Source organism: Berghia stephanieae, chromosome 3, assembly GCF_034508935.2.
Source record: "Berghia stephanieae isolate SIO BIC M18660-M18661 chromosome 3, UCSD_Bste_1.3, whole genome shotgun sequence".
NCBI lineage: Eukaryota > Metazoa > Mollusca > Gastropoda > Nudibranchia > Aeolidiidae > Berghia > Berghia stephanieae.
In genome coordinates, this window is record NC_088362.1 from 68,227,819 (window position 1) to 68,240,821 (window position 13,003).

The window sequence follows — 13,003 nt, forward strand, 5'->3', positions numbered from 1 at the left end:
TTTTCTGGCCAATTTTTTGTTTAAATACGAGTTTTGCCAGAGTACGGCAGTTAACAGATTAATAAAACATAAAAATCTTGCCCAAATCTCATATATTACATATATATATATGTATATATATATATATATATATATATATATATATATATATGTGTGTGTGTGTGTGTGTGTTTGTGTGTGTGTGTGTTTACAATAAATCAAATATTTAATATGTAGATGTGTCTGGTCTCATAATTCTCCCTCCGATGGTAAGTGCTTCTTTCTTGGCGTTTTTCAACATAATACTACTTGGAATAATGAAACTAAAATTTCATGTTTCTTTTTATTTGGTCAACGTTCATCGGTAATGAGTCTCGTCTTGTCACAGAAGTCAAGCAATGTTAAATGTGGTCAGTGGACGAATGGTGATAACATTGATCTTGCAAAATTCTGATCCCGAAGTTTGTCTTTGGGTTAGGCACTTTATATAATCCATTAACCCACTCAATACACATGTGTGAATGAGTACCTGGTTATAGGGAGTGACAGATATTGAAAGAGAAATAGTACAAATAAGACGCCTAACAGGCCACTGGAACGGTATGGAATGGAAATATGGTTCCATATGGCATGTTGGAGGAATAAATAAATCATTGTGAATCTCATTGAGCATGGTAAATAAGTGGACATGCATTTATATAAATGTTCATATCAATTTGATATCTGTTTATATAAAAAAAAAGTTTATTGTGCCATTAGGCTCTTCACACCATTTATCCATCTCCGACTTGTAAAGTGAAGCAGAAATATATAATATATATATATATATATATATATATATATATATATATATTATATATATATATATATCAGGCAGATATATGAAGTTTCAAGGAACTTATTCCCGTTGTGATGTCATCAGGCCTTCTCGGTGCTGTAACGACATTAGAACATGAAATAAATTGTGTTATCATCAATGCAATGCGTAAATCAATTAATAATTTTGTTTATTTTATTTTTGCAAGTTACTTTCGTGAGGTGCAGTAGACCCAGCTACCCAATCAATGCTGATGTACAGAGTTGTCAGATAAACAAAAACCCTACTCCTCTCGAGACCGATAACAGTCCCTTTACTTGAAAGGCGAATGTTATCGGATAGGCGTACTGTATAACTAAAGGGTAGCAAGCAATACTTTATGTTCTTATAACACTAGATATACAGGCAGGATATTGTATTTCAGACTTCATGTGTCTTACCGCTCTAGAAGATTATAAATGTCATTTTACGTCACGAAATGTATGTGCATGGACATTTTTAATAACTTTGTGTGGAATCTGTGACGATGATGGCAGAGTGGCACGATGACTGAGTTTGAAATAAATCCGAGCGTGGTCAGTAAATAGATCAATTGCAGTTATTGAAAAGCTCAATAGAGAGACGTTGTATTCTTAGCAAGTAACTAAGCAAGCTTTACTAATTTGACTAGGGTGTGAATGAGCCTCCGCAAAGATGCAATGAGGGAACGCTAGTAATCCGAAAATAAATGCAGAACGAGGAACTCGTACCGTACGAAATTTGAAATTTAGTTCATATGAAGAACTCAAAAAATATTTGAGGTATTGTGAAGCATATTAATGTGAATAAAACGAGAAATTGCGCTGTGGATCTCCATATTTATATATTTTTATATTTTATTTCACTTGGAAATATGTATTGAGTCGTGCATTCCTGGATGGATGTTAATATTTTTGTCGAATCAACATACAGAAATGTATGGTAAAAAAGGTGATGAGTTATATTTGATATATTTGATAACAAGGATTAGAATTTAAACTGTCATCACTTAATGTACACATTGCATAATATCATTAATTCGAAAAAAAAAATGCTTCTGACAATTGCCCATACTAGTTGCTTGCCTTTTTTTCGATATAAGTGTTGTGAAATTGTTGTATTTATCGTTTCATATATATATACATATATATATTAAACAAAGACCTATTGCCGTGCTGTTGGCCAGAAAACTTGTCCTTCAATTAAGATCGATTAAAATGACCCTCATCTTATCAAAAACTCTCTAACCTCGGCCACCCTTGAATACTTCCTCGAAGTCTGATTTTTTTTCAATGGTATTTTCTTTTCGGAGTACAGCAACAAAGTCTTTTGACAATTCTATTTTAGGAAATAGCCATCATATTATCATTAGCAAGCTTAATTCCATGATATTCATAAAGAAGATCGTTGATTATAAATTAACATTTCAAAACATTCACTGTTTTGTGTTTAAACTAGAGACAATCAATCAAAAAACACCTGGCTCATTTTTCTGTTATTGTTGCTTCCGATTGTTATCTCCAGATTTACCCTCTTATATCATGAATCACAAACACAAAGACATTGGGTATTTTTACCTTTCTATCGAATCTATGGGCATCATCAAACGTTTCCGGAAGACTTGAGTTTCGTGTTTCAGGTAACAAAATGGCACACAGGCCAGATGCCAAAGACAAAACACCAAATATAAGGACAGGGAAAGCCTTACCAAATGATCCCGGAATTAAAAGACTCTGTGGGGAAAAGGAAACAAACAAAATCAACAATGGTAGGACTGATTTCATATTTCAGTTTGACCCCATGGACTGCAACCTGCCTCTATTTATTATTATTATTATTATTATTATTATTATTATTATTATTATTATTATTATTATTATTATTATTATTATTATTATTATTATTATTATTATTATTATTATTATTATTATTATTATTATTATTATTATTGTAATTGTTGTTGCTGTTGTTGTTGTTGGTATTATTATTATTATTATTATCATCATCATCATCATCATCATCATCATCATCATCATCATCATCATCATCCATCATCATTATTCATATTTATTATTATATTTATTATATTATATTATTATTATTATTATTATTATTATTATTATTATTATTATTATTATTATTATTATTATTATTATCATCATCATTCATCATCATTATCCTCCTCATCATCATCATAATCATCATCATCTCATCACCATCATCATCATCATCATCATCATCATCATCATCATCATCATATATTATATCATTATATATTATTATTATTATTATTATTATTATTATTATTATTATTATTATTATTATATCATCATCTTATTATCGTTTTTATCATTACTATTATTATAATTGTCACTATTAATATTATTATTATTATTATTATTATTATTATTATATTATTATTATTATTATTATTATTATTATTATATTATTATTATTATTATTTTATATAATATTATTATTATTATTATTGTTATATAATATTATTATTATTATTATTATTATTATTATTATTATTATTATTATTATATTATTATTATACTGATAGTAATAATAATTGTAATTTAGATTTGGTTTCTTACCGCATTGACAATATAAGGGGAGACAATTCCACTAAACCGTCCTACGAAACTACAGAAACCTAAACCAGAGTTGCGCATCTTGGTCGGTAACATTTCTGTGGTGATAATGAAGACGAGTGAGAAGCCAATGGTGATGCACAGCTTGCCAATGCAAAACATGGCGATTGATAGCCATTTTATGTCTGAAAGGTTTCCAAAAAGAAAAAAGAAAATTGATTTGTAAAATTAATAACAATAGAATAAATGAAGCACCTAAAAGACAGTTTTAAGATTCACGGCACTGGATGTTTATCTCACTATCTGTAATATAAATTTATCGAAAATATTGCATCTTCATGATACAACCTTGCATAGGATGCTGGTTGCTTGTATAGGTTGCTATTTTCCCTCATCTTTAACAGAATCAGACACCAATCTCAGCATGTGAGCGTTATCTTGTATTCTGACGTTTTTTTTTCAAAAGAAAGTTTCTTGCTATAAATTGAAGAAGACAACGCATAGGTCCTTATACGTTTAATAGAATTTGTCAATGGCATAACCACCTTTATTACATGCCCAATCGGTCAGCCTCACAATTTAAAATAATATTTTTACTCAATAATTCGCGGAATTGAGGGGCCAGTCTTGAAAACGGAGAAGAAAAATCAAAATAGAACTGATGCCCTTGAGCTCATGCTGCAAGGGATTGAAGCAAGAGACATAGAACAATACTGATCCCCTAACTTTTGCGTCAAGCTCCCAGCGGCGTAGATAGGCTGTAATGAGTGAGTCTTGGAGACGCGGTCCATTTTTTTAAATTTTCAATCGCATGTTTTTAAAATTGTGAAGAACTGTCGGGTTGATTGATTCTGGTTGCTGGAAATGCACTGTCTATGATCGATACTTTTTGTCCGCGTGGAAGTGAAGGGCTTGAATAAATATTTGAGCTTTATATCGCGCAATATCCACTAAATGTGCTCAAAGCGCTATACAAGGGTCCCCTGGTCAACAGCAACATTTAACATGTAGGACGGGACATGCCGCCTGTTAGGCGATATTACAATTTTTCGGACAAAGACACCGCTGTTAACGGCCATGTACTCATTTTACACCTGAGTATGGTGAGAGAATGTGAGTAAAGAGCCTTTTCTAAGAACTCAACTATGCGCCGAGCGCGAGGCACGAACCCAGGACCTTCCGATCCGAAAGCGAGTGTCATACCACTAGACCACATAGCCGAATAAGCATGGACGAAAATGTTTCATTAACTTACCTTTGTCAGCCAGGACGAGAAACCCTATGCTGAGAGTAGCTACGCCTGATAAAATCATGTTGGAGCAAAAGATCTTCTTACGGCCTGTCTTTTCCAGGAAATAAACGCAGGATATGTGACTTATCACCTCCATGAAAGCCTGAGGGATAAACAGGAGGAAGAATAAGAAATTTATGTGACCCATCGTTAAAACCTGGTAATGTGTCCTAATATACAAGATGCTGAAAATTTGATATAAATTCTACATTGTAAAAATTGAATTAAGTAAATAGGTTAAAATCAAAACAATAAATTAAAAAAATATATCTATGTGATAATGATGACAGATAGATAGATAGATAGATAGATAGATAGATAGATAGATAGATAGATAGATAGGTAGATAGATAGATAGATAGATAGATAGATAGATAGATAGAAGATAGATAGATAGATAGATAGATAGATAGATAGAGATAGATAGATAGATAGATAGATAGATAGATAGGTAGATAGATAGATAGATAGATAGATAGATAGATAGATAGATAGATAGATAGATAGATAGATAGATAGATAGATAGATAGATAGATAGATAGGTATTGAATCGTGTTTGATACAAATATGTTACGAAAGGTGCTCGACATGTAGCAATGGAGCGAATTATTATTTTAATATTTACCACAATGTTTGAGACAGTCTACATTTATGTTAAAGGCCCAATTAGCCATCGTCAGCCATTTTTAATCGAAATTTTACTTTTGGCCCATAGTTGCAAGTTTTAAATGTTCGAGAAGTTTTTCACTTTGGTAGATTTTGATATAAAGATCAATAAATTGTTATTTACGTATAAAGGAGTTCTGCGTTCTTTAAGAAAAGATGTTAGAAATCGAAGATGGCAACATTCAAACAGGTTTTGGATTTTAAAAATGTTAGTTTTGAAAAATGGTGTATGACCATCACCAGTATCATTTAAACTGGTAAAGGTCTCATGGAAGATTTTCAGTATGCTCAATTAGAATGGGCTCCAAAATGTCAAAAATAAGTTTCAAACATTTCGTCTTTGTTATTTATATGTAGACGGGCTTCTTAGTTCTTTTTGAGTCATATTATGGTTCCGTAGATGTTCGATTGGGTTCGGAAACAGCTGACCAAGGATCGATGTAATTATCACTTTAAGATTTTTTTTTTACCTATTCGACCGATGGGCATGTGTGTTATCAAGTTGAAAAATTATATTTTGTCTAGCTTTAATTAAAGGAACACCATGTGTTTGAAATAATGGTTCAATATTACAATTTTGGCAAGTAGTCTTCCTTGAATTCGAACAAGCAAAGTTCGGATAGTCTCCCCTCAAACCATACATGAACCGTACCCACGATTGTGAAGCCAAACAGTCGTATCTGGATAATATAATATTTCACCTTTAAAACAATAACACCGCATTCTACAACCTTTAGTGCCAATTTCAAACAAAATTTCATCAGTAATAGAGTATTGCTTCATTTAACTCGAATTCCACTTTAATGAGATGTTGCCCTCTGAAGTTTAATGATGTAAAATATAAATACTTTTGAGGTGGATGGACACGATATAGATAGTTGAAGATGACGTCACTCATGTCTTTGTTATTGTTTTTTGCCATCCGCGTTTATGAGTAATGCTCACTGAACTGTATTAACCTGGCTATAAACGTTCATGATACACACGTTTTGTGTGTTGTCCGTTATACTTCGGATGGCAATGTTATGAGCTTCTTAGCCAAGCGCATACTATCTATAGATATCGGGTGCGTGAAAAACTCCGCAAATGTTTAGAAGCCTGAAACTGACAGACCATCTGACGCAAGTCTGAAATTTCACCACAAGCAAACCAATTATTGAACTTTATGTAAAAGGGATTTAAGGAAAATAAATTGAATAATTATAATTTGACAATTGTTTCAATAGATACGCCTAAAATTTGCCATATTGAAGATTTTGACGTAACTCTCAAATTTTAATATGATCTATCGAAACCCCATTGTGCTTTATGGCTATCTGTAGCCTTTTTTCCCCATGGTTCAATTGATTTTCAATTGTCTTGAACTGTGATTTCATCCCATGCATTTGAAATGACTCTTTTAACTCTCCTTTTGTGTAAACTGTTGCACAACCCTTATAAACCATATTAGACACAAATGACCAATAAATGCCGTAATCCATTGGATTCAAGGCAGGACTCATTGGAGGCCATTCATCTTTAGAAATAGATCGAATATTGTATCTGCCTGTACTGAAAAGTATGTAGCATTGTTAGAAGAAAAAGAAACTTATTCCAGACTTTGTGCCAATCATTCATCTTATTTTTAACCAGAAGAGGCAATATCTTCAACTAATAAACTGCACTGCTAAAACAAGACGCAAGTTTAGAAACTTTCAATATCATGATTTGTATACGAGGTGGTATAACCGACATAGTTTCTTAACCAATAGAACATTTTTTGTACTAAACTTGGCAATAATTAATTCAAGGTTTTGTTCTTCTTGCTTGACAATTTTCGTATATTTCTGATTTGCTTCTTCGTATTAAAATAGCGTCATAATTTTTTTCCGCTTTATTTTTCACGCACCCTCCATATATTTTATCAAGGTCTTCTGAAAGTATTATATTATGTTATTTATGAAACACTACCTGCAGGGTAAAGTTGACGTAAATATCACCCTCTATGATATCACCAACGCCCAGGACAAGACCAAAATAGACCAAGTTGATTGTTACCCTGGAACAGGAAACAAATAAGGGAACTGAATTGAACTCATAGCACCTGAAAACGTGCACACAAAACATCAAGATTTATTGTAAACTCACTCAAAGCCTCTCCACACCATGAGGTTACTGAGGCAACGTCGACAGTTGCCAATGATCTCGGTCTTTTTTCTTCAATGGATGCGGTCTTCTTGCCGAGGCCTCAGGATTTCAGTTCTGTTTCGACTGTTCTTTTACAAGTTTTCTTGGGTTTGCTTCTGTTTAGAGTTGATGGGGCCCCATTTGGCTCATAACAATTTTACATTTAGGTTTGCTCGACCTCGTCCACATGGGTTTGTGTTGTATGTGTGTGTGTGTGTGTGTGTGTGTGTGTGTGTGTATGTGTGTGTGTGGGTGTGCGTGTGTTGTGTTTTATTGATTTCTGCATGCATGATGTTACGGATGAAATCAAATTTAGCCATTGTTCTGCACAGTGTTCCAAATTGCTTCTCAGCGATCTTTTAGTCTGAGTCACTGAACCGTGAAGTCAGTGATTTCACGGCAGGTAATCTTAATCCTGGGTGCATTCCTTACTAATCCCTATCTTCCGTTTTTTTTTTTTGGTGTTAATTCAAACATTTTTTCACCCCGATAATTGAATATAACATTATATTTTTTAGTTGAATATCATTTACCCTCCTTTGCTGCACATCATTGTGAAATTTTCATCAAAATAAGTTTATTGGTTATGTTGTAACTTGGGTTATAAAAGTATGTACATAATCGAATTTTGAAAAGTGATTTCTCAAATATAATTAGTGATATTTCATTATCCAAACGATAGATTTCCTTCGTTGATAATTTATAAGTTTTTAAATTTTATTGTCTTTTTGGTGTGAAAGGTCGGTCAGTGCGCGAAGCGTAGTTTATTTTTTATGATTTTTTTTGGTTTCACCTATCAGGTAAAAAGGGAACATACACTTGAGATACACTTAAAGATCTCAATTCACTATGTTGTTTATGTGCTAAAGGTGCACTAACAGTTAAAGAAAAGGCTAAAAACAGGAAAAACATTTTTTGTAAAGACTTCAAAAATGAAATCAAACTGTTCTTTGACATTGATATTGGAACGGACCTTAAAAATAAACATTCAGAAGTTATATGCTATAAATGTGAAAAGAAAATGAGAGACATGAAAACATATAAGAGTACTAGCAGTTGTAGAATCTTACAAGACCTGTGAATTGCTCACTGATGTGCCTCAAGAGAAAAAAAGAATGGGAAACTAAGATCCCAATCACAGAAGAAAAAATAGCCTTAGTTCATAAAGAGAAACTGTCAGAACGATGTGGGCCAGTCTGTAGTTCTCTTGATGATATATTAAAAACAAACACAATCATATCTCAAGTATGTCATAGTCGTAGGTTCATAGGAAATCATTGCCATAGATATTACACACAAGACGTTTACAAAAAACTCACTGAAAATGTCGTTTCTAAAACATACATGTATACAAACAATAAATTAATCAGAGATAAAGCTGAAACTATAAAAAATGTTTTGATGAAATAAATGGAGCTTATTCTGAAATACATTCACTAATTTCTCACACAAAACCAGTCACAGAGACAGTAATAGAAAGTCTTAATAGCAAGATAGAGAAATATATGACAATATACCGTTATTACTTTTCTCAAAATGTACTTCCAAAACACCACATATTGGAAACCCATTGCATACCTTTTATGAAGAAATATACTTTTGGTCTAGGTTTTTTAGGAGAACAAGGAGGTGAAATTGTTACATTCAACAATTTCAAAAATTGAAAAGAAACACAATCAATGAGAACAGAATCATCTAAATTAAAAACAATAATAAAAAGTAACCTCCTGCAGGTTTCTCCTGATATCATGTCACATGTGCCCTCCCCCCCCTCCCCCCCCCCCCCCAAAAAAAAAAAAAAAAAGAAAGTTAGAGAGAAATGAAAATTTGATGAATCAAACAAAATAATACTTAAACATCTTAAAATATTTGACATATTACGTTGTTAAACTTCCTCTAAAAATAGAGCTGTTATTTGTATATTTTGAGTTATATGTTGCTTTCTCAATCCCCTCCCCTTTTTTCTCTTTTTTTCTCTATCCCTTTCTCCCTCCAACTATCCTCCGTTCAATAGCTACATCCTCCACCACAAATATTTTTGTTCTTTCTCATACCTAAACAGATCCATACACATACCAACACACACTAGCAACTCCCTATCTCTAACACAAACACACACACACACACCACACACACACACATACACAAATATAAACACACACATGCATTGACACGCAAATTACTCAATACGCAAATTACTTAATATCTAATTTATAAATGGGTTTGGACGTATTAATAGACTCTACTAGTTTTCACAATGACTTTTAAAATAAAATGAATTCAATTTTTTGTAAACACAGAGAAAGAGCTGGTATCTGCTTTTTAAAGAAAGTGAATATATAATATTAAAGTATGTTTGATGGCATTCTAACTATATTCTGTAATCTGGAGTTGTAATACAAGAGAGATTGCATATTGAATCCTCAAGGATGTCGAATGTTGAATGGGAGGGTTCAAATATCAGACTGAATAGTAAAATAACCAAATTTCCGGCACATGTGAAATTTTGTGAGTAATTAGAAATAGTCTTTGACTTTTAATTAGTGAATTTTTTTTCACTTTGGTCGTTTAAATTTTTAGATAATTAAGAGTTTATTATGCATGTTTGAGTGAATTTTTTTTCAAAAATACTCTGAAAGTTAATGCTTAGTGTGAAAATTATATACATCTTATTATTAATAAAATTATATCAGAATAAAAATCATCTTCTCCTTTTTCTAAGTAATCACTTTGTATTTATAAATAACATTTTTAAAATAGTTAAAAACAGGTTTAAAAACCATAACAAAGGTTGATAATTTCAATAGCCACAAAGGGCTCTGACTGAATACCAGAAATCGGTGAAGCGTGACAGTATGCATTGTGAGAGCAGAGGTAAAGCGGGCTGAACTAAAAGATCGCTTTTGGAACACTGTTACTGGTATACATTAACTTTGTCATTTTTATGTCATTGTAACGCGCTCAAAACCAGTTTTATATAGCGGAACGAAAATTATTATTATTATTATTATTATTATTATTATTATTATTATTATTATTATTATTATTATTATTACTACTACTACTACTATTATTATTATTATTATTATTATTATTATTATTATTATTATTATTATTATTATTATTATTATTATTAATATCATTATTATTATTATCATCATCATTATCATAATAATAATAATAATAATAATAATAATAATAATAATAATAATAATAATAATAATAATAATAATAATAATAATAAATAATAATGGTATAGATTTATAGTGCGCCAAACATCCCTTCATCAGGAGGGCTCTGGGCGCATAACATAGATTAACTTAATCATTAAGCCCTAACACAGTACACGAACAACGCTAATTATACACATAATCAAAAGAAAGCCTGTCGGAATAAGAATGTCTTCAATCGACGCTTGAATTCATCTAGTGAAGACGAAGAACGTATCTCTAGTGGTAGTAAATTCCACAACCTTGGACCAGAATGCTGAAAGGCGCGTTCACCAGCCTTCACTCGACAGCGGGGTGTTTTCAATTTGAGGTCGTTCGTTGATCGAAGCGATCGCTGTGGGTTATATCGTTCAACGAGGTTTGAGAGATATGTTGGTGACGAGCCTTCCAGGCATTTGAAAACGATAGTTGAAGATTTATATTTAATCCGCTGGTCCACTGGCAGCCAATGCAGCTGCTGTAGTAATTCGAGAGCTGCAGTTTTCCTGTCTTTCTGCAGTACAACGCTGGCTGCCATGTTCTGTATTTTCTGGAGTTTGTTTATTTTGTCCTTTGTAAGACCAACAAACAGTGCATTGCAGTAGTCCATTTTCGGGAATATCAAAGATGTTACCAATTTGTTGCAAGTTTCCCTATTAATAAATGGTCTGATTGTTCTGATATTTCTTAGAATGCAGATAGCACTTGTTCTCACATTGTTAATATGTGTGTTCATAGACAGATCACTCTCTAAGGTGATGCCGAGATTTTTGCTGATGTTGTGAGCTGTATTTTGTCATTATCGTTGATTGTCAGTGCCAGTGTAAATGGATCTGTCTTATTATTGGAACTAGCAATGAATAAGGCTTCAGTCTTGTCGCAATTTAATTTTAATCTATTTGCAGACATCCATCTCATCACATGGTTGATGCATTGTTCGTAAACAGTTATCTTTGAAACTATATCGGATTGCAAACACATGCTATATATCTGGGTATCGCTGGCGTACATATGGTAAGCGAGAGAATGTTGCTCTAAGATTCTCACAACAGGGGAAGTGTCAAGTACGAAAAGGACTGGGCCTAAAACGTATCCTTGAGGTACACCAAAATGAAGGTCACGCTCTGACGAAGTTACTTCCCCAATTAAAACTGATTGAGTTCTTTGAGTAAGATATGATGCAAACCAGTTTAGAGCAGTGCCTGATATGCCGAAAGTAACTTGTAGCCTTCGAAGTAGTATGGCATGGTCGATGGTGTCAAAGGCCGCAGAAAGATCGAGAAGACTAAGGAGGGTGGTTTTTCCTTGATCAATAATTTGCAGCAAGTCATTTGTGATTCTCATCAATGCTGTTTCTGTGCTATGATTTTGCCGATAGGCCGATTGAAAGCACTCATCGAGGTTATTATGTTTCACGTGACAAGAAAGCTGTTTTAGTACAATCTTTTCTAGAATTTTGGAAATGAATGGTAGATTTGATACAGGCCTAAAGTTTTTAAAATTATCACCGTCAAGTCCCGCTTTCTTCAACAATGGCTTCAGCAATGCTTTCTTGAAGCTTTCTGGAACAAATCCCACCCTTAATGATTGATTAATCAATTCAGTGATGTAAGGTGCAAGTTCATCAATACACTCCTTCAAAAGGGATGTTGGTAAAGGGTCGAGCCTACATGATTTGCTAGGACTAGAGAGAATCGTTTTCTTTGTGTCATTTATTGAAATTTCTTTGAAAGATGTTAAGGGTTCACCATAAAAAGAGGTATATTCTGCTTCTTTTTCGTCTGTGTCAAGTTCACTCCGTATCGTTGTTATTTTATTCATGAAATAATCTACAAAGCAGTCCGCGAGTTGCTTGTCGTCAGTGTGGTGTGGCAGGCTTGTTTTGATCTCTTTGCCTAGAAGCTTATTTGAGATTTTATAAAACTCCTTCGGACTTTTTATGTTATCAACTTTATCAAGATAGTAGATACGCTTTGCCTTAATTGTCACCTCTTTGAGTTTATGTTTTAATGATATGTAAATTTCCTTATCAATTGTCAGGCCAGATTTGTTCCATTTCTTCTCCGCTTTTCTTTTCTCTTTCTTTACACGTTTTACCTCCAAATTGCACCATGGTGATTCTTTTCTGATGTTCACAGATCTTGTCGTGAGAGGTGCGTGCTTATCCATAACACTAATAATTGCTTTATCAAAATTGTCAACAGTCACTTCTTTCTCACAATGTGTAGTTAGAGAGTGAGAGAGGTCCGCTTTAAATAG

General features: G+C 32.8%; 1 protein-coding gene across 1 annotated transcript in view; it reads right to left on the reverse strand.

Annotated features, from left to right (window-relative positions):
- Window positions 1–832: 832 nt before the first annotated feature.
- The window catches only part of LOC144968286 (organic cation transporter protein-like), a 56,968-nt gene continuing 44,797 nt past the window's right edge, over window positions 833–13,003 (reverse strand). Inside the window, exons 9-13 of the mRNA XM_078906493.1 lie at window positions 7,320–7,407; window positions 4,667–4,805; window positions 3,415–3,596; window positions 2,392–2,547; window positions 833–913 (exon numbers count right to left, since the gene is read on the reverse strand). Of these exons, the coding sequence (XP_078762619.1) occupies window positions 878–913; window positions 2,392–2,547; window positions 3,415–3,596; window positions 4,667–4,805; window positions 7,320–7,407 (601 nt within the window). The 3' untranslated portion in view covers window positions 833–877. The remainder of the gene's footprint in view (window positions 914–2,391; window positions 2,548–3,414; window positions 3,597–4,666; window positions 4,806–7,319; window positions 7,408–13,003) is intronic.